The sequence below is a fragment of the Trachypithecus francoisi genome, unplaced genomic scaffold (genome assembly GCF_009764315.1).
Source record: "Trachypithecus francoisi isolate TF-2019V2 unplaced genomic scaffold, Tfra_2.0 Lachesis_group19, whole genome shotgun sequence".
Taxonomy (NCBI): domain Eukaryota; kingdom Metazoa; phylum Chordata; class Mammalia; order Primates; family Cercopithecidae; genus Trachypithecus; species Trachypithecus francoisi.
In genome coordinates this window covers 6720868-6741138 of record NW_022681464.1, presented here as the reverse complement: position 1 = coordinate 6741138, position 20271 = coordinate 6720868, and the positions used below count along the sequence as shown (strand labels likewise).

The following is a 20271-nucleotide window of genomic DNA, read 5'->3' as shown; positions in this document are numbered from 1 at the left end:
CCCAAGCCAGAATGAACACTGATGGTGATAGCAGCTCACCCCTGACTGAAGGGAGAGAGAAGTGATTCCCTAGACAGAGGGGTGGCATTGCCTACTTCCCTGTCCCCCCAAGACCCCCGGTGCCCCAGCTCAGGCAGGCCACACAAATGACTTAAGAAGCTCCTAATGACCTCTGCCCCCAAATATCTCCCTTTGCTTTGCTAATGCTTGGCAATCCAGTGCTGGCACAGCCCATCTGAAAGCACCCCTCTTAAGAGGCGCCACTCCTGTCCCTAAGCTGTGGCCTCTGCTCATGGAAACTTCCTCTGTGCTCTCCCTTCAGAGCCTGGCTTTGGCCCAGTCCCTGGGCAGATTTTGCCCTCTGCAGATGATCCAGAGTCACCCAGAGTGGGATGCAGGCAGGAGAGGGGTTTCCAGACAAGGACCTGGGCCTCACAGCTGTCTTGAGCATACTCAGGTGGCTTCCGCCTGGCTGCAAAGGCCTCAACTGAGGAGTTCAGAGGCCAGAAGCACTGGGAGCTAGACGGCAGCCTTGGGTCTGTGGGACTCAGTTTGTTTGCTGGGCTCCAGCTGGGCACCCTACAAGGGGTTTGGGATTGGGGGGATTAAGGAGAAGGAGAAACCCTGGTCCTTGCCCTCAGGCAGCTTCCAGTCTGGTTAGGAATAGCTCTCACACAGAGAGTGGATAGAATAAGTGTAAGTATAGAGACATCCCTGAAAAGTCAGGGGAGAGAGGTCAGGGAGGGGAGGGCTCAGGGTGTTAAGGGAGGCTTTGCGAAGAAGGCAGAGCTTAGAAAAATGGATGGGACAAGGCTGGGGACAGAGATGGGGACTGAGATTGTATAGAGAGGGCCTGGGGGGCACTGGCCAGGGGTGTGCTGGTCCAGGAAGAGGGGCTCCTTCTTCCCAGTGGGCTTTTTAAGATTATCTAGGGCTCTCCTGAGGGCCTTCTTCCCCAGTTTGTATTTCTCTCCCCCACTTCCTGTCACAAGCATGAGCAGAGGTCACTTCTGGGGGCTGGGAGGTGGGATCAGGATCAGGACAAAAGGAGAAAGAGAGAAACAGGAGGCATCACCCTTGCTCTCAAGTTCCAATGGACACACGTAATAATGACTAAGCTCATTTCCAGGGAGACGCCCTAGCAAGTGAAAATGATCACAGGGCCCCCTGATCGCCAAGGGCACAGATCATGGAGCCATTTGAGGGTGCGGGTGTAGTCAGGGAAGGCTTCCTGGAAGAGGAAGGCTCTTGGGTAAAAGGGACAAGAGGCATGTTCCTGGTGACGGCTCTTTCAGCCCTGGGCAGTAGGCAATATCCGGATCTCTCTGTATCTTGCTGGCAGATTGGTTGGTAAATGTGGGATCTCACCCTTGGCTACTCCACCTTCCACTCTCCCTGTCCTTCCAGCCGTGGCACAGGGGCCTGGGCCTGTATGTCCCTGAGACAACCCAACTATTTCCTATCCCTGACCCCAGCCCACCTAATCGGGGTGGCCAATGGGCCATTGTGGGGCCCGAGTCCATCCTAACCCCACATCTCTGTCCGCAGCTGCAAAGTACAGGCCGGCTGCTGGAGGAACAGCTGCCTGAGATGATGACAGAGCTCCTGGCCAGCGCGCGGGACAAGATGCTGTGCCCCTCTGAGTCCATGCTGACCCGGTCGCTGCTCCTAGAGGTCATCGAGCTCCATGCTAACAGCTGGAACCCTCTGACGCCCCCCATCACGCAGTACTACAACAGAACCATCCAGAAACTGACAGCCTGACAGCCAGGGGGCCTGGCGGGCGGCCCGCGGGCAGCTGGGGCCCTGGTGCACAGGGCCAGATGGACAGGCGGGAGGACAGGGGTGGCCCTGGCGGGAGAAAGAAATGGGGAGGAGGGCAGGCAGAGTCGGTGGCCAGTCTGGAGCCAGACGGAGAAGGGAGAAAATCCCTGAAAGGAGTGCCCCCGCACAAGGCCCCGGCCCGAGCATGCAAGCTCACACCAATAAGGGAAGCATGTTTCTTTTTCCTGGTGGCCCTGGTCCTCCCCTTCCTCACTCCCGCCTCTCCCCTCCCCATCAGAGCCATCCCCCACAGAGCTTTGTGTGAGGGATCTCATCGCTGTGACTCCTCGGAGACCTTGGCAGCCTTGCACGCCGGGGCACCGCTTGGGTCAGAAAGGACCTCGGAAGGCTGAAAAAGTGGGTCGGAGACGGGCTCGCATTGTTCCCGCATGCTGTCAGCCGCAGTCGCCAACTGGCAGCAGGCGACGTGTAGCAGATGTCCGGGAGGACAAAGGCAGGCACGGTCCCCACCAGCCGCCCGTAATTGACGGCCTTTGTCAGCCATGGCAGAGCTGGCGCTCCACCTCCCATCTCTGAGTCCTCCTCACTGCAGCCCCCCAGCCTCAGGCCTAGGAGGTCAGGCGCAGGAGGGGAGATGGAGTTTGCAGTTCCACTTGCACTCTTTTGTTTATTGTGTTTTATTTTTCAAAAGTCGGTTGCTTTGAAGTCTCTTCGGTCAATGAAAATGCCCGCGATGTGATCACACAGTCAGCACTGTTGAGGAACCCCAGATTAGTGGGAGATCAAACCCAGCCCCCTCTAGAAGGATTCTAGCCACAGACAGCTTGCCAGTAGCCAATTAGGGTAATTGGAAACTTCTGCCCAGGCGGGGGTCCCCGCTGGAATCCTGTGTTCCTCGCCACTGGCTTCTAGCGCCTGTTTTCTCAAAGAGCTGATACTGTCACCACTGGGACCAAGTTAAACCTGGTCCTGGCCCCAGGGGCCTTTTGGCAAACAGGGCACAGAACGAGACTGGCAAATTAAAACCAAAATTCTAGATGGTGTCTCGCGCTCCATACGCAGGTCTTACTGGGGAAAAGAACGGGAGTGGGGGCTCCCCAGGACTCGACTTTAGCTAATGCGCTGTGTCCCTGCCCCAGCTCGGACCTAGAAGCCCAGCCCGGACCTAGAAACCCAGCCCTCCCCCAGCTCTTGGGAAAGGGGTGAATTCACTGAGTCATGAGAGGGACAGTCAGGTGACCAGCGGGGTCACCAGATGGAGCTTCCCAGCCGGGAAACAAGGCTGGGGTTTCTTGGCAGGCCCTCGTCCTGGGGAGCAGGCCCTGTTATTGACTAGAGAGGAAGGTGTGGGGTGGCCATATAGCTCCATCTCTGGGGGCTGGAGCACCTACTTTGATGAGCCCCCCCGGAAATGACATCAGAGCCTAGCCACTTCCTTATTTGCTCTTTTATTGAGGCCGGGCAGGCCCTGGGTCACGTTGGAGGCCCCTCTTGGTCCACATCGGACTGGCCAGGAGGTGATAGGCAGGGGAGGTTCTCGTGATTGATTCTGAGTCTGAGAGTGGTGAGTGGGGAGAGGCTTCCCCAGTTCGCTCCAACTTTCCCTGCAGCTGCAACCTGCACTCTGGTCCCAGGTGTGGAGCCTGTGCCTGTCTCCAAAAATAGCCTGTTGGCGACAAGGTGTGGGGGGCACAAGTTTACCTGAAACAGGTCGGTGGTCTTTCCCAAGAAGCCCACGCCACTTCTGGTCCCTGGCCCCTGAACCCTGCCTTCTTCCTCCCTCCACAGTTTCTTCCCAGACTTTCTCAAGCTCCTCCTCACTGCCCTTCCTCCCCAGCCCAGCCTGGGGACACAGATGCGCAGGGGTAGGAGGCCTTGAGGGAGGAGCTGGCTGATGTGGGGCTGCTCAGGTTGGGCCCCGGGGCGAGCTTGCTGTCGTGGCCAGGCAGCCTCCACCTGTGCTTCAGCGGCCCCTGCCTCCCTGAAGTGTGTGGGGTGCGTCCGCTAGGAGGAGGCAAGGCCCCCAAAGAGAGGAGAGACCTGGGAGTGGGAGCTCAGGTCAGGGAGCAGGCAGGGGAGTGGGGTCTCCTAGACCCTATGGTGAGCTCAGAGCAAGCTTCATGCAGGACGCTCCAAAACACTGTGTGGAGGGGGCTGTGTTGTGGGTACCTTGGGGCCTGACACTCCTTCCTCCGAACGGGCTCCTTGGTGGCCTGGCCACAGGGGCATCTCCCCCTTGGCTATTAGGACCAGAGTGTGAAGAAGTGAAATATAAATATGTATACATATATAAATATATTTTTAATTACATGTCGTGTCACGGTGGCTCCAGACGTACTGTTTGCCTAGTTTATTCCACTGCTTGAAGCGCTTCCTAGCCATCCTGAACAACATTTTAAACTGTTTTTCTAAATGCAGGTTGCTGCTCCTTTTTCAGTCATGGAAGGAAAACGTTAAGACTTTTTTTTTTTTTTTTTTAAGAAACAACAGTCAAGCCTAAAATTTGAGACCCTGAGGCAGCTTCCCAAGGGAGACTACTGAGACAGGAGCTGTAGGACAGAAGTGGACGCCCCACAGACCCCTGACCCCCTCCCCAAGCCCCGTCCCCTCTCTGCGGCATGAGGAAGGCCACATCCGAGTTAACCTCTGAATGTACGTGATGAGAGGCAGAGCTGGATATTGCATTTCTAAGGCTTGCGTTGCTTTCCCCTCGCCCGCGGTTCTTGGCGCATGGAAGAGGCGGTCCAGCCATCTGATGTTGATCCTGTCTCAGTCTCCCCACTGCCTGTCAGGATGAGTTAGTCATTGTTTTTCTCCGAGGCGGCCTGCTTGCCACAGCCCTGCTCCCCACGGCCTGGTGGCTTTGCCGAAGCTCTGGGACTGCAGCCCCAGCGAGGCTCCCAACCTCACCCGGACGAGGCCGGGAGCCCCGCCGCCCTCCCGGGGAGTGTGCACCCTCAGACCCCGTTCTGTCTGTTTGTCCTTCCTTGACCAGTCTGTAAACCTTCACCGTTTGGGGATCGTCCTGTCCATTCATGTAAATGTAAATGTTGGCCGAGTCGGTATTTATTCTGATTTTTATTTTATTCTATTTTATTTTCTCCGAGGGATGAGGGTGGGGGGGTGTGGAAATTGTACCACGGATCAGGCCTGGGCAGCTGTAGGGGCGGGGGCCCAGACAGCCAGGCTGCCACCACAGCAGCCCCATGGGGTGCCCCAGACGCGGGCCTCCAAGAAGCCAAGTCCCAGTCTGTTTTCTGGCATCAGACGCCGCCCGTGTTCCTTGTCAGACAGACTCTCAGGCCTGCCCGGGAAGTCGTGTCCGTCAGCTGCAGGGCACTGTGTGGGGAAACTGTTGGCTGGGCCTTTGAGGACGCAGATCAGGAGAAAGACAACTTTCCTCTGTTCGGAACACTCGCATGGAAGGGCTGCCCGCCTCCCTGAGCCGGCTGGGGGCGGGCGATGGGACCTACCTCCCTGGAGCAGGGGCCTGGGGCTTCCCGCCAAAGCTGCCGCGGAACCCCGCTAACGCGACCACCCTCCCTCTGTCGGTGTGTCCTGCTTTCCGGCTGAACCCAAACTACGAGTGGGTTTAAAGAAATAAACACCACCAAAAACAAAATGCTCAGATTCTGTGCTCTTTGTGTGTTCAGCAAAAGAAATCTTTTCCCCAGGCTCATGTGCCTCAGCTGTACCAGCAGGACCTCCAGGAGCTGGCCCAGGAGATGAGCTGAGGGGAAGATTCCCCACAGTGTAGCTGCTGTGGGCAGCAGGGGCAGAATCTGAGGCCTTAGCAAGAAGTTGGTCCAGGAGACCGTGGGTGAAGGAGACTTACGTCCCCCAAAACTGGGAACTCTGACCTATCCAAAGTGGTGCGATTAAGCCAGTCCTGGGTAAAATGGCTTTTGCACTAAAGGTTTGGTTTAACCGTCCCCCCCCCGCCCCAAACCTACCCCTTCCCTGGAAATGTCACTGTGGCATTTGGCAATGAGTCATTTCAAGAGGGCTGAGATTTGGGCCCAGTGGCTTCCAAAAATCAACAGCAAGTGGCTATCCAGTCCCAGTTGGTCAAATGAGTCTTTCATCAAAGAGTTCCCAAAGGGCCCAGTGATTTCTTTTCCTGTGATGATATGTCTCCTGTTTTGCACAATCCTGCCCGTGGCAAGGCACTAGGGACACTGCTTCCTGGTAGCGCTCCCCTCTCCTTGGGGATTCTTTCTTGCTAGAACTTGCCGGTCCTTCAGATCCTTGTGGGGGTCGCACCAGAGCACCAACCCCCTTCATCCTTCCCTGGCCTGGCTACAGTGGCGGCCAGGGCCTCCCAGGAGCCGGGTGAAGCCATGTTGAGATTCGGGCATTGCCCTTCACTGAGTCACACACCCACCATGACACTGACAGGGACAGCCAGAAGTCCACAGACTGCATAGAGAGAGAGAACGTCTTAATTAAACAATTGAGGTATGTGGCAGGCCAATTTTTTTTTTGTTTTTTTTGAGATGGATTCTTGCTCTGTCATCCAACCTGGAGTGCAATGGCGTGATCTCAGCTCATTGCAACCTCTGCTTCCCAGGTTCAAGCAATTCTCCTGCCTCAGCCTCCCGAGTAGCTGGGATTGCAGGCACACACCACCAAGCCTGGCTAATTTTTTATATTTTAGTAGAGACAGGGTTTCACCATGTTGCCCGGACTGGTCTTGAACTCCTGAGCTCAGGCAATCTGCCCGCCTTGACCTCCAAAAGTGCTAGGATTACAGGCGTGAGCAACTGCTCCCAGCCCTAATTTTTGTATTTTTAGTAGAGACAAGTTTTCGCCATGTTGGCCAGGCTGGTCTCGAACTCCTGACCTCAAGTGATCCACCTGCCTCCACCTCCCAGGGTGTCAGGATTACAGGTGTGAGTCACCGTGGCAGGCCCAAATTTATTTTTATAAAAATGCGAAGCAGTAGAAGCAGACATTGGAGGTCAAGATGAAAGGTGGGGAGACAATGGAACAGGGAGCCTTATCAAACACTGCAAAAGAGAAAGGAGATTTTCCTGGATGGTTTAGTCCTACTTCCAGAAGGCCCTAAGTTACTGAATACTATGAGACACAGCATGGGAATAATACATGTTTCAATCCTGATTTCACCACCATCTTTCTGCTGGCAGGCATTCTCTTGTCATTTTAGAGTGGTTTACATTTGTACTGGGATGCTCACAGCACAACTTATAAGGGCCTTTTAAGGACCAAGGCAAAGATAGCAGAAAAATAAAGGGTTGAGCAGTTGAAATGGGAAATAAGTGTTCCTGCCTTAGTGTTAACGGTCTCCCTCATTCTTCCAGTTCCGCAGCGGCTTCCTTACATGGTCTCAGCTGGTCCCGTGAAGTAGGCAGACGAGTGTTTTCTGTTCCCATTTTACAGATGAGCCAAAGGCTGATCACCAGAAGAGCCAGGGCGAGGGTGAGCCCAGAAAGTAAGCGGGTCCTTCAGACTCCTCATCCCTGCAGTGCCCCAGGGAGCCAGCCAGTCATACCAGCCAGACAAAAGGAGCAGCCAGCTGCCCCCTGGGACTCCGCCGGCTGGGGGCAGGCCACATGGGCTTCCCGCTTCATCAGTGGAAACCGGGACCATGATGAAATATCTCGGATCAGGAGATTTCAGTGGAGTGGGCAGAAGGAGCGATGGTGCAGGGTTTGGTGCTGTTCTCTAAAAGGACCCATTATCATATGTGCAGTGTATGTTGTTGGATCCCAGTTTCCCCCAGGCCAGTGAGGGGGACCCTGATAGGGGGACATATCAAGAATCAAGGTCAATACCCAAATTGCCTGGGAACATTTTCAAACTACATACTGAAACACACATGCACACCAATATTTTCAGAATTCGGGCCTTAGGGAGCTCCTCTTCTTACTGGTACATGTGTGCTGTGGGTTGGATGGGTGCAAGTGAAAAGATGGTTGAGAGCCACCATCCACCACTCCTGGTACATGTGTGCTGTGGGTTGGATGGGTGCAAGTGAAGAGATGGTTGAGAGCCACCATCCACCACTCCTGGAACACAGTGCGATGATGGCCATGGAGGGCTGTCATAAGTAGTGCAGAATTATTGTCTGGGGACAGCAAGCCATGCTGCTGTGCTCTGCTGCAATCTTGGGGTCTGCCATCTTGGCCGAAACAAGGCCGGCCGGCACATCTGCAACATGGAGCAGGGGCTCTGGCAAGTTGCTTGAATGTGGAACAGAATCCACACCATGGACTAGGGCTGCATTCTCACTCCTATGGGCCTTAGGTGCTTTTGCCTTCATGGGCCCCTTTTCCATTAAAAAAAAAAAAATGGAAATATTATGACTACATTGGTAACAGAGACAAATACATTATTTTTATTAAAACATTTTCTCTGACCTAGAAGTTCATTTTTTTACCTCTGATTTTAAAAGAAATTAAAACATTATGTGGGCCCCTAAAAAACATTTTGTGGGCTCCTGTCTTAGTCCATTCAGGCATCTGTAACAAAGTACCATAGACTGGGTGGCTTATAAATCACAAGCATTTATTTCTCAATGTCTAGAAGTTAGATGTCTCAAATCAGGGTGCCAGCATAGTCAGGTCTGGTGAGGGCCTACTTCCCAGTGGCAGACTGCTAAGTTACTGGATCTTCATGGCAGAAAGAGAGTAAGAGAGTTTGTTGGGGTCTCTCTTATAAGGGCACTAACCCCATTGATAAGGGCTCCATCCCTCTGACCTCCTCACCTCCCAAAGGCACCTCCTAATACCATCATATTGGGGATTAGGACTTCAACATATGCATTTAGGGGGACACAAAGACATTCTGTCCATAGCAGCACCCTTTGTGTATGCCTAACAGGTGTATTGGACCTACCTGAGTGTCATCTGAGCTGGGAGTCCCACCTTTCTCTGCTCTCCACCTGATCTCTGGGTGACTCAGGGCTGGGGAGGAGGAGTGATTCAAAAGCAGTCTTCCAAGGAAGCAGTTGGCCCATGCTGGAAGCAGATGCAGTAGCTGCCTCTGCCCTGGACTGGCTGCCAGCCAGACAGCTCCGAGCGCCAGCCAGAGCAGCTGTGTTTGCTGCGCTAAGGAGGCTGGCCCCAGAGAGCCCGATTCATCACACAGCACTTTCTCCCCTCTGCAGCCCTTTCGCACACATTATCCGGTTATGGTCTCACCAGAGCCCTGTGAAGGAAGTAAATACAATACTTATATCCATTTCAAATATGGAGAAACTGAGGCGTACAGAGCCATCCCATAGGTTTGAATGGGGCTTTATAGTCTTTAAATATATGACTATGTCTGATCCTTACAATGGCCCTGCCAGGTGACATGTTTTTGACGACATTGTAAAGAAGGAAGACAGGCTCACAGAAGCAGAGTAACAATCCCATGTCATGGGACCTGTAGTCACAAAGACCAGTCCTTGAAATGCTGCCTTCTTAGTCCTAAGATGGGACTGGTGGGTGGGTGTGGGGACCAGGCTGAGGACCCAGGCCACTTTATGCCTGAGTCCCCTGATCCATGCCTGTGGAGTGCAGGTCTGTGCTTCCTGCTCAGTGTCCCATAATTCTAACTGGTTTCTATCTTCAGCCTCCCCATTTGCTGGGCATCCGCTGGTTCCCAGGCAGAGTCCTGAGCCTCCTGCAACCCATGGAGGCATCCATTCCATGGGTGGGATCAGTTTCAGGTGACAGATGAAGTCTTACAATATGGCTAGGTCAGGCATGGTGGCTCAAGCCTGTAATCCCAGCACGTCATGAAGCTGAAGTGGGAGGATCACTTGAGCCCAGGAGTTTGAGACCAGCCTGAGCAACATGACAAGACCCCGTCTCTACAAAAAAAAAAAAAGAAAATATATATATATATATGTATTTTTTAACTAGCTGGTCATGATGGCATGCACCTGTAGTCCCAGCTACTCAGGGGGCTGAGGCAGGAGAATAGCCCAAACCCAGGAAATCAAGGCTGCAGTGAGCTATGATTGCACCACTGCACTCTAGCCTGGGTGACAGAGCAAGACCTGTCTCTAAAAAAGGAGGCAAGCACGGTGTGGCTCACACCTGTAATCCCAACACTTTGGGAGGCCGAGGTGGGTGGATCACTTGAGGTCAGGAGTTTGAGACAAGCCTGGTCAACATGGTGAAACCTTATCTCTACAAAAATACAAAAAATTAGCTAGGCATGGTGGCACACACCTGTAATCCCATCTACTCGAGAGGCTGAGACAGGAGAATGGCTTGAACCCAGGAGGCAGTGAGCTGAGATCGTGCCATTACATTCCAGCCTGGGTGACAGAGTGAGACTTAATCTCAAATAATATAATAACAATAATAATAATAATAATAATATGGCCAAGATCCCACAGCTGAGCTGAAGCAGAGATGGTTCAAGGGTGATATTCTGTCTCCTAGTCTCATCACCTGTGCCCAGGTCTTTCAAGTGAACCCCCACTTGGGTCCCACCTTGTGCTGGGGGTACTATAAGGAAATAAGCAAAGGAGACAATGCCTTAACCACCTTGGCATGGTCAGTCTCCTGGGAGCTGGAATTCCCAGACAACAGACAACCTCGTCCTGCCTGTGGCATCTGCTGTGCTACAGAGAGCCAACACTTGGCCCAGGCCTTCCAATGGGGACCATTCAGGGCTTGACTAAGCCTCACTTTGCAGTCCCAGAGAGGAAGGACCACCATTTCCCTCCCTTCCCAGAACAAATCAGGTAAAACCCAAATACCCACCAAGGCCTAAAGAGGAGAACTTCCAGTGGGAACCGAGACAGGCTAGCAAGGTGAAAAGAGACTTATTCTATAGCATTTCCCCCAAATAACAAAAGTTTGATTAAAGCAGGTGAGAAGCCAATTTTAAAAATACTTGTATGCACACACAAACCCTTGCAATTCTACACACTCTAAAATATTACTTTTTGCGACTTAGAATGTTTCAGCACTCAGTGGAGAGTTCTGCAGCCAGCAGTCACACCTACAGAGTTTCAAATCCGTGTAAACACTGTGTCAGCCTGAGTAACCACCAGTGTGATTCTGTGTCATTCGGGGGCAAATGTTGATGTTTCTTGGGTAAGTGAAAGATTGTGCAGAGAGCTTCTGGAAGACCACCCTTAGGAGCTGAACTGAAAGGAGGCCTCTCAGAGGGGCCACAGCCTCCTTCTCCCTGTGCTAGAGACAGGTCCCTAATAGCCATCTATGCTCAATGGGACTCAGTGTGTCTTGGGAGTCTGGAAGCCTCTTTCTGCCCCATTCCTGACACCATGCCACCTACATATCAGACACACAAAGCGCCCGGCCCACTCTGTCACCTCCAGTTCCCGGAAATGTGCAGGGAGCTCAGGTCAGGGCTCTTGAATCTCCTGCTGACCCAGCAGAACATACAAGGACACAAAGGCACCTCAAAGGCAAACAAAATGGGTGGGAGGGAGGCTCACGTCCCAGCCACATCATCAGTGCAGTCCTGTTCAGCCAGGGCCAGGCTCAGCTTGGTGCCGCTTAGAGGAAAAGGAGAAGTGCTGAGGCTGAGCAGGTTGGGAGGGACAGTAACTCATGAGGTGTGTCACCAGGTTGGAAAGGGGGCTCAGGGTCCATGTCACCTAGCAACTGCCATGTCACTGTGTGACTAACAAGCCCCAGATCTCAGGAACTACAACATAGAGGTTCCCTGTACCTGATCGCAGGTCTGCAGATAGGCTGGCTCTGATCCACACCATGGCCTCCCTTTCTGGTGAGAGGGGGCAGAGCTCAGCATGCAGTGAGTCACAGCAGTTAGAAAGCGTGTGCCTTTGTCTACTGCCATCTCTTTCAGGAAGCTCTCCCTGACTGCTCCCTAGTCAGGGTTACAGATCACCCCTCCAGGCTCCCACAGCTGCCAGGGACGTTCTGCCACAGTCCTCCTGCTCCCTGGGCATGGCCACTGGTGTGTAGACGGCAGATGCCTGCTAAGGATGAGCGTGACTTCATCCCCTCTGTCTCCCCAGCACTGAGCCAGGACCTGGCCCCAGCAGGTGCCCCATAAGCATGTGGGGGATGAAGGGAGTGGTCCAGGTACTAAGAGACTGAGGGGCCTGGGGAGGGAAGAGCCAGCTGTGCCTGGAGCCAGGTACTCGAGGTGGGGCACCCAGGGTCAGGGAGGAATAGGGAGTGGGGCACAGGGTAGGGGCTTCCAGTGGGGAGGGCTGGGGTTCCTCAGGAGCCTGATGTCTCACTGTCCAGAGAGGCCTGGAGGTGGGTGGGGAGTGCTCTGTGATCATGGATGCCAGAGTCTCAGCCAGTGCAGAGGGCACCTTTGTGCCAGTTAGGAGGTACTCTTCCTCCCTTCAGGCACCCAGCCCTACCCCAGAACCCTGGGAGCTGCCTCGAAGCCACAGCTGGGCACCCTTGTGTAGGACACAACCTGGGCCCTGCATGTGAGACTGTCTGGGTGTGGAGTGTGACTGTGTTGTGTGGGGGTGTGGGATGTGGTATATACGCACACATGCAGGGAGCGGGGTATGTGTGATTGGAGAGGGTTGTGCTGTGTGTTGTGTGGGGGTGTGGGATGTGGTATATACGCACGTGTGCAGGGAGCGGGGTATGTGTGGTTGGAGAGGGTTGTGTTGTGTGTACATGGTGTGAGAATGGAGAATTAGTGTGGTGTGCGTGTGGTGTATGTGTGTGTGCTGTGTGTGGGTGTGTGTGATGTGGGGTGTGTGAATTTGTGCTGTACTTTGCAAGCCTCCCGGGTTGGGTGGCCTCTGTGCAGGGAGAGCTGGGAGGCCAAGCTGTGAGGGTCACGTCCTAGGGCCAGAGACACAGATGTCTCAGAGGCTGAGCCTTCGCCTGTCGCTGGGAGTAGGGGCCGACATGGGGTCTACAATGGCAGAGAACAGGCTGGAGGTCCCCAGTGGGTAAGCACAGCTGGCCTCTGCTCATGCAGGCCCTTCCTTCCAGAACTCTGGCCTATCCCTTAGTTAGAGAGGGAAAGTTCTGGACAGACTGAGCTGAGGAAAATATTCCTGGGCAGGGGGCGGGGTCAAGGGATGCCCTCAGCTTGAGGCGCCTGATCGGAGGCTCAGAAGAAGAGATCTGGGGGGCAGGCCGGGTCCACACAAGGACGATGTTCTGGAAACCAGAGCCGCGCAACAGTGGAGGACGCCGCCTCCCAAGGGAGCAAAGCCCCACACCCTATGCCCTTGATGAGTTCCAGCAACGCTGCGGCCCCCTCAGCAATGGTGTTGGAGGAACCTCCCCTTTATGGCGCAGGGTGTGGGTCAGAACACGACCCCACAAACCCCTCAGCCTCCTGGGTTCTACAGAGGCAATGGGGACCCCAGGGCCACCTCCTTCTGGCAATTGCACCTGCTGCCCCTTCCCGGAAGTTCCTCCATCGTTTTTCCCCAGTGGCCCCTCCAAATACTCCAGGGTACCAGGATGTGGAAGGCGGCTTAAAGCCACCCTCTCATTTTACAAATGAGGACACTGAGACCCTTACAGGGAAGGGACTCGCCCAAGGTCACAGAGGTACAGCTAACACCATGGGCACACCTTGAACCAGGCACCCACCTACGTGCCCTCATCTCCTCATACCACACCTGAGGTAGGACCTTCTCCATCTTACACAGCAGAGGACTTGGCCTGGGATTGAGAGAGGCCAACATGGCCCAGGTCACAGCGCTAGAAAGAGGGCAGGATTCTCACAGGGTTCCCTCTGCTGCCAAGGCCCTGCTGCTAACCTTGACACTTACACTTGATGTCCCCCACAGAGCGATGAATCAGATACGTACACGGAGAGGTAGGAATAGGTTTAGGGAGGCCAGGCAGCTCACTCGGCCTCTTTGAGTCTCGGTTCCTCTGCTAAAAATGGGAATACTGGCGGGCACAATCCTATCTTGCTGGACTGTTTGGAGAAATGGTGCACGAGCTTTGAGTCCTCCACAAATGACAGCTCTCTTACCTCTTAACCACCAGACTCGCCCGCCTTGCTGGCTCTGTCTGCCGCTGATTCTCTCGGGCAGTGGGTGTGCAGTAAAGCCTATCTGTTCTCCTGCCAGGACCCACTGGGACTGGGGTCAGCAGGACTGGGGTTGGTGTGGGGTTTGGCTGAACTTCTAAGCACTTTTGAAGCCGAGACTTAGCGTGCTGGCCTCACCATCCTCAGTGAAGTACTAACAGGTGAACCAAAGAATCACCCACGTAACGCCCCACCAAGCACCCATCAGCCGACCTGGAACACCTGCTGGTTGCAAGACAGAGCTGAGCCCTGCCCTGGGAGATACAGAAGGAAGACACACCCGCCCTACCCTCAAGCCGAGTGTTTCCACTCTAATTGAAAATTTAAGGCCAGTCGCTGTCCAGATCAATGCCATAGTCCCTTCCTGTGTGCCCACTGCAAGGCAGCGGGGAACCTGCAAGGCAGCAAGGAACCTGGCAGGCGGCGGAGCGGGCAGGACGTAAAGAAAAGCCCACAATGAGGTGCTCTGCTGACCACACACAGCTGCACCTTCTGGTGATGGAGTCGTTAATTCCTGGGGAGGAGGCCACCCAGCGAGGCAGTGGCCTGGGGACCCAGTCTCCTGGTGGGGAGCTGACCCAGCACATGAGGTGGGCCTTAGGGTGGGCTGCCAGTGTGCAAGCAAGTGCTGTCTGGGGTCAGACAGACCACGGTCAAAGTCAGAGGCTCCTTATCAGAAGAAGACAGGAAGAATTAAGGAAGACATCTTCCTGCAGCACGCAGAATGGATTAAAGGGGAGAGGAACGGTGAGGAGCAGCAGGAAAACCAGTTAATTGGCCAGGTGGGAGGCACCTCCACAGGGGAGGAAAACTAAAGAGGGTTCTGCGGGCTCTGATGTTCAGCCAAGACCAGCTCTCTCCATCCCAGGCGTCCGGCGTGGTGCAGAATGAGGCGTGACACATACCTTCATTTTCTGTAGCTGTGATCTACCTCTTTAAAGAGCAAAACTCTTTATTTTCATTTTTTGGTAGCAATCTTTCCACGGGGGATCCTCCACATCCCAAATTTCTCAGAAGGCAACGTGTGTTGACTTCCTTGGTGACTCAGGTCCTTCTGACAAGGCTAATGAGTAGACCAAACTGCAACACAGGGCTAGCCTCAGGATTGTCAAGGGAGACCCCGTCTGCCTTGCTTTTTTAATTACTGGATCTGCATTTTACAATTGTTCTCCCTTCCCTGTCATCATAAAGTTCTTCTTACTACTATCAGTATACCTATTGTGGCCTGAGAAACTAGACCACCAAACTTGTCCAAACTATTTGCCAAGTAAGAGAAAATGGGCCCTGAGTGAGGGCCTGAGGGGCATTTTTATACCAAAAGCATGAGCTTTGCTGCATGAATGGGGGTTTGAAGCCACCCGTTGATCGCTCAGGAACCATCTTTGCCTGTTTTCTGATCCCCGGTGACTTTCAAAAGTATGGGACCCACCAGATAAGAAATGTTTTGTTGACCTAGAATTAAAGTTGTGCTAGTCTCTGGGGTCCTCCTGAGGCCCCCTGAGGTTGGCTGGGGTTGGGGATGGGACTTATCCTAGTTTTCCAGGCAGGCAGTCTGAGCCTCAGAGGAATGGGCCACAATCAGACAGTGAGTCAGGGTGAGTCGCGCGGCCTCGAGGCCACACCACGCCTCCCAGCATCAGAGCTGCGCAGAAGGGAACCGGAGGCCCCTGGACCTGGAGAAAGGGCACTGGATTGAGGGTTGGCAGAGAATTCTAGCCCTGCTTCCACCCCAACCAGCTAAGTGCCCTTGGAAGTGTTCTTTGGGCCTCAGTTTCCCCATCTGTAAAAGACGGATAGATATGTTAGTTTTTAAGGTGTGTTCTCTGCAATTTTTTTTTTCTTTTTCTTTTTTGAGATGGAGTTTTGCTCTTGTTGCCCCTGCTGGGGTGCAATGATGGTGAGGTCTCAGCTCCCTGCAATTTCCACCGCCCAGGTTCAAGCAATTCTCCTGCCTTAGCCTCCCAAGTAGCTGGGATTACAGGCACATGCTACCACTCAGGTAATTTTTGTATTTTCAGTAGAGATGGGGATTCACCATGTTGGCCAGGCTGGTCTCAAACTCTTGACCTCATGTGATCCGCCCGCCTGGGCCTCCCAAAGTGCTGGGATTATAGGTGTGAGCCACCACACCCGGCCTTCTCTGTGATTCTTGAGTTGTCTTTGTTAATGAGCAGGAGGGGAAGGAAGGAAGGGAGGGAGCAGAGGGAGAGACAGATTTTAACAGTTGTTCTGTGTGAGCCCGTTTTGACCCCCAGATTCCCTCCATCCCCTGGTCTCTTCTCCTTTATGGCATTCAGTCCCCTCTAATCCAGTTTCTACCCAGGCTACCCACCCAGGAGAGCTTTGAAATTTCAATGGAGTCAACCACGATTCTACAGCCTTTGAGGAAAAGGTCTAATAATGACGACAGCCTACAGATGCAAAGCTCCTCCTGAGAGCACAGGGTCTTGCACCTCTTCGTGTCCCTTGAGGTCCCATTCACAGGGACCGGCTGCAGGCCCGGGAGTGATTTGCCCAAGGGACTGGGCTAGGAGTCAAACCAACATTTGTGGACTCCAGAACTTCTGACTCTGGTTTTGTCTTTGGCACCTTCCGCCTGTGTCCTGGGCCACTTCTTTCCGGCTTCAGCTGCTTCCTTCTCTATCTGGCACTCAGGGCTCCCAGGTTGAAGGTCCTGATGCTTCAGCATGAGCCAAAGCATTCCCACCTGAGAGAGACCAGGAAGGAATGACAAAATGAGGACCCATGGAGGACACCAGGCAGTGTGGTCCCTGCACCCACCCCACTAGCTGGACAGGCTACTCAGCACTGTGACCCCTGCCTGCCTCCAGGTCCCTTTCCATTCCTGGTGACCCCAGGCAGAGCCCCCGCTGCCAGTATGCTCACCAAAGCCCCACGCAGTTGGCCAGAGCCTGAGCCCTCCTTTTCTGCAGCGACTCCACTGAGCTGGGACCCGAGCTTGGCCCCTTTCCTGGGCTGCTGCTGTATCGATTATTTTGGCTCCCTTTTTGCTGGGGATATCAATTTAGTGGGTTCCTGGGATGGCTATGTTTTAACCTCTCACCCTGGTCTAGACTCTGTCAGCTCTCGCTGTCCCTGGGCCAGGAGGAGATGGAGGGCCCCAGGTCTCGCGGGCAACCTCTGGAGCCGGAGGATTTCCAGGAACAGAGGCTGGGATCGCCTGGCGGCTCCACAGCCCCGCCAACCTGCCTCCCTTCAAATCGGCCGGTGAATTATTAAAGATGCAATTTCCTTTCATCTTTCCAGTAAAATCGCTCCCTGTGCCATGATCCACTGCCTTCCTGTCACTGGCCAGGCAGGGACCTTGGCAGGACCCTCATCCACTCTATTCCCTCCCCATGCCTGAGCCCTCCTAGGAGTCTGAACAGGGCTGGCCCCTTCCTAAAAGGGTCCAGGAATCTTAAGAAGTCTGGGTAGGGCAGAGGAGACTTGGAATTGTAGAATATCGGAGCCCGCCATTTCACAGCTGAAGGAAAAGGAGCCCAGAGCGGGTGAGCGACCAGCCCAGAGTAGCACAGCAAACAGCTGACAGAGCTGGACTGGAACCCAGGTGCAGTCTCCCGGGGTGGGGATACCCCTAGTCTGCACCAGAGCAACCTGAGAGTCCCCCATGTTGGCCTCTGAGACCCAGGCACCGGGGCTGGGAAGTTCGGTCAATCTGCTGCTGGTTCGATGAGTTTTCGGAGTGATTTACAGTCTGCCCGTTATTTACCATCTAGACCCCACCTCTGCAGCAGCGAGTTGGTCGAATGTAAAATCACAGTGATTACTGCCCTCTTGTCAGTATTCATTGTTTGGGGTTTATCACTTACTGCTGGTGATCATCACAGAGAGGCTAGCGAGAGGCAGCCCAGTGTCATCCTGGCCAAATCACTGGTCATGTGCCCGAAGTCCTCCTTCTCAAAGGCTTGCTCCAACCTGGCCTTCTCCAGAAACCCCTTCATCAAGTGGCCTCTAGAGAAGTTCAGACGCTCCACCTCCTCTTGCTCATCCAAACTCTGCTGTGACAGCGGCATTTGGAAAGCATCCGGGGTCTTCCGCAGGTGTTTTAGCAGCCTTAGAGACATCATGCCCTGTGCCTAGCCCTGGCCAGCTGCTCTGGAGGCACCACATGACCACGGTGTCTTGGTCCAGGGCTCAAGGCCTGCCCAGGGTTCCCAACCAGAGGGAACAGAGGGATCCTCAGACTGCAACTCCTTCCCAGCTTGGCTGCAGCCCCCAGGCCATGCTGCAGGGAGACAGCGGGCCACTAGGGCTTTTCTCCATAACAGAACAGACAGCCGCTGCAGACAAAAGGGGTCTCCAGGACAGATAGGGAAAAGCTTGCAGGAGACAGCCACCCTCCCTGGCTCCTCCTGTGGCAGGAACAAGCTCCTCCACAGGCCTGCTAAGATCACCAGACCCTGACTCGGACTGTGGGCCAGTTCACTGCCTACTGCCCACAGTTCACCGCAGCTAAGCCCAGCCTGGCCGTAACCCCTAATGCTCCCCTCACCAGCTTCACGTCCTGAGGTTTTCTGACCCCTCTCCCAAAAACCTCCTTGCTTCCCTCTGGCCTCTGACACCCTCCTGTGCTCGGGTCCCTCCACCTGAGTGAGGGGCAGTGCGGTGTTGTGGTCAGCAGGCCAGGCTCCAAAGTTGCACGCCTGGCCTCCACCCCTCCCAGGCCATGTGGTGTGACTGCAGACAAGTCATTGAACCTCCCTGTGCCTCTATTTTCTCATCTGTAAAATGGGGATGATGGCAAGAAAAGTAGTAGTCACTTCAGAGGGTCGTTGTAAATATTAAATGAGCTACTTCTATAAACAGTTATAGAAAACGAAAACTAATCTATAACATCAGAAAGCAGGTCAGTGGTTGCCTGAGGAGAGAAGGAAGGGTCAGGATGGAGAAATTACCAAGGGTTCCGAGGAAACGTTGAGGGGCAATGGGTTTGTTCATTATCTTAATTGTAGTGATTATTTCGTGGTACATACGTGTATCAAAACATAGCACATTGCACACTTTAGCTTTAAATATATCTCAACAGCACTGTTTATTTATTTATTTATTTACTTATTTATTTATTTTGAGATGGAATCTTGCTCTGTTGCCCAGACTGGAGTGCAATGGTGCAATCTCTGCTCATTGCAACCTCTACCCCCCGGGTTCAAGTGATTCTCCTGCCTCAGCCTCCTGAGCAGCTGGGACTACAGGCGTCTGCCATCACGCCCAGCTAATTTTTGTATTTTTAGTAGAGACGGGATTTCGCCATGTTGGCCAGGCTGGTCTTGAACTCCTGACCTCAAGTGATCCACCCACCTCGGCCTCCCAAAGTGCTAGGCCAACAGCACTGTTTAAATTATCATGTGAGGTAATATGTGGAAGTCACTCTGTAGGCATCAGGCACACAGTGAGGACTACATCAATATTAAATGCTGGTGTTACTCTCTCATGTCCCCTGCCACCAGTCCTCACCCCTGCTCTCTTCATCATTAGCCCCTCAGGGTTTCAAAAGCTCCTATGGGCTCAAGGCAGCCCACTCTGCGTCTTGCTAACCATGTGTGCACATGTTATCAAAATCTGGAAACTGCCAAAATTATACCCCGATGGCAGGAACTCAGTTAGAATCTCAGCATATGTCCCCACAGCTGCTTCTTCAGGAGCAACTGCTAAATAGCCACTGTTCCATCCCTGCCCCTCTTACCCCCCAGGACCAACCTCACCACAACTGCCCACATCTAGGAACTAAAGGGCTAAAGGCAAGCACAGCTTGGTGGGGTGGCCTCTGGGGTCCTGTTCCAGCTCAGTTCTCATGGTTGGTGCTGAGTGCTAATGTTTGTTTGCTTGTTTGTTTGTTTTTTGGAGAGGTAAAGGCTCCCTATGTTGCCCAGGCTTGTCTTGGACCCCTGGCCTCAAGCAATCCTCTCACCTCAGCCCCCCAAAGTGCTGGCATTATGGGTGTGAGTCACTGTGCCTAGCCCTAAATATTTTAAATATCATCCTGTCTTAGGCCACCTCCGCCCATAACCCAGCTACACTGATGGGGCAACCATGGCAGCGTCATGTCAGGACTTTCCCCAAGTCCAGACACTCGGCAGTGTGGCTTTCCCTGAGCCCAGCCACAGCAGAGAACGCTAAGCCCCAAGGAACATTAGAGTCTCTCAGGGACTACCCTGGCCAAGGACCTTCCAGAAACACAATCCCTCCCACTCCTGTCACCCCTATTTCCCCCGGGAGCCATGGTGGGCTCAGGGGAGGCTTCTGGTCTGGGGGTTGGAGGATGTGCACTGAGTCATGTCACAGCTGGACATAAAATTCTAATTTGGTTTTCTTGACTTTTCTTAAACATTTTCTCCTTCTTAAAGGGCTCTAAGTTCTCAGAGAGAATTGTTGAACTGAACTGGGGGTGGGGAACAAGGAGGGTCTGGCCCCTGACTCCCTGTCAAAGGCTGCGCCAGGCTAAGTCAGGGGACCTATGGGATGAAGGAGCAGGATGGTGGC

At 53.7% G+C, this 20271-nt stretch overlaps 1 protein-coding gene across 8 annotated transcripts in view; it reads left to right on the top strand.

Annotated features, from left to right (window-relative positions):
* Positions 1-5407, top strand: part of CTIF (cap binding complex dependent translation initiation factor) — a 340186-nt gene extending 334779 nt beyond the window's left edge. For 7 of the 8 annotated variants that reach the window (XM_033177797.1, XM_033177791.1, XM_033177792.1 and 4 more), the window contains one exon: positions 1549-5407. In XM_033177797.1, coding sequence (XP_033033688.1) covers positions 1549-1764 — 216 coding nt within the window. In that variant the 3' untranslated portion in view covers positions 1765-5407. The remainder of the gene's footprint in view (positions 1-1548) is intronic. The other variant, XR_004429165.1, reaches the window with a different exon arrangement.
* The last annotated feature ends 14864 nt before the right edge of the window (positions 5408-20271 follow it).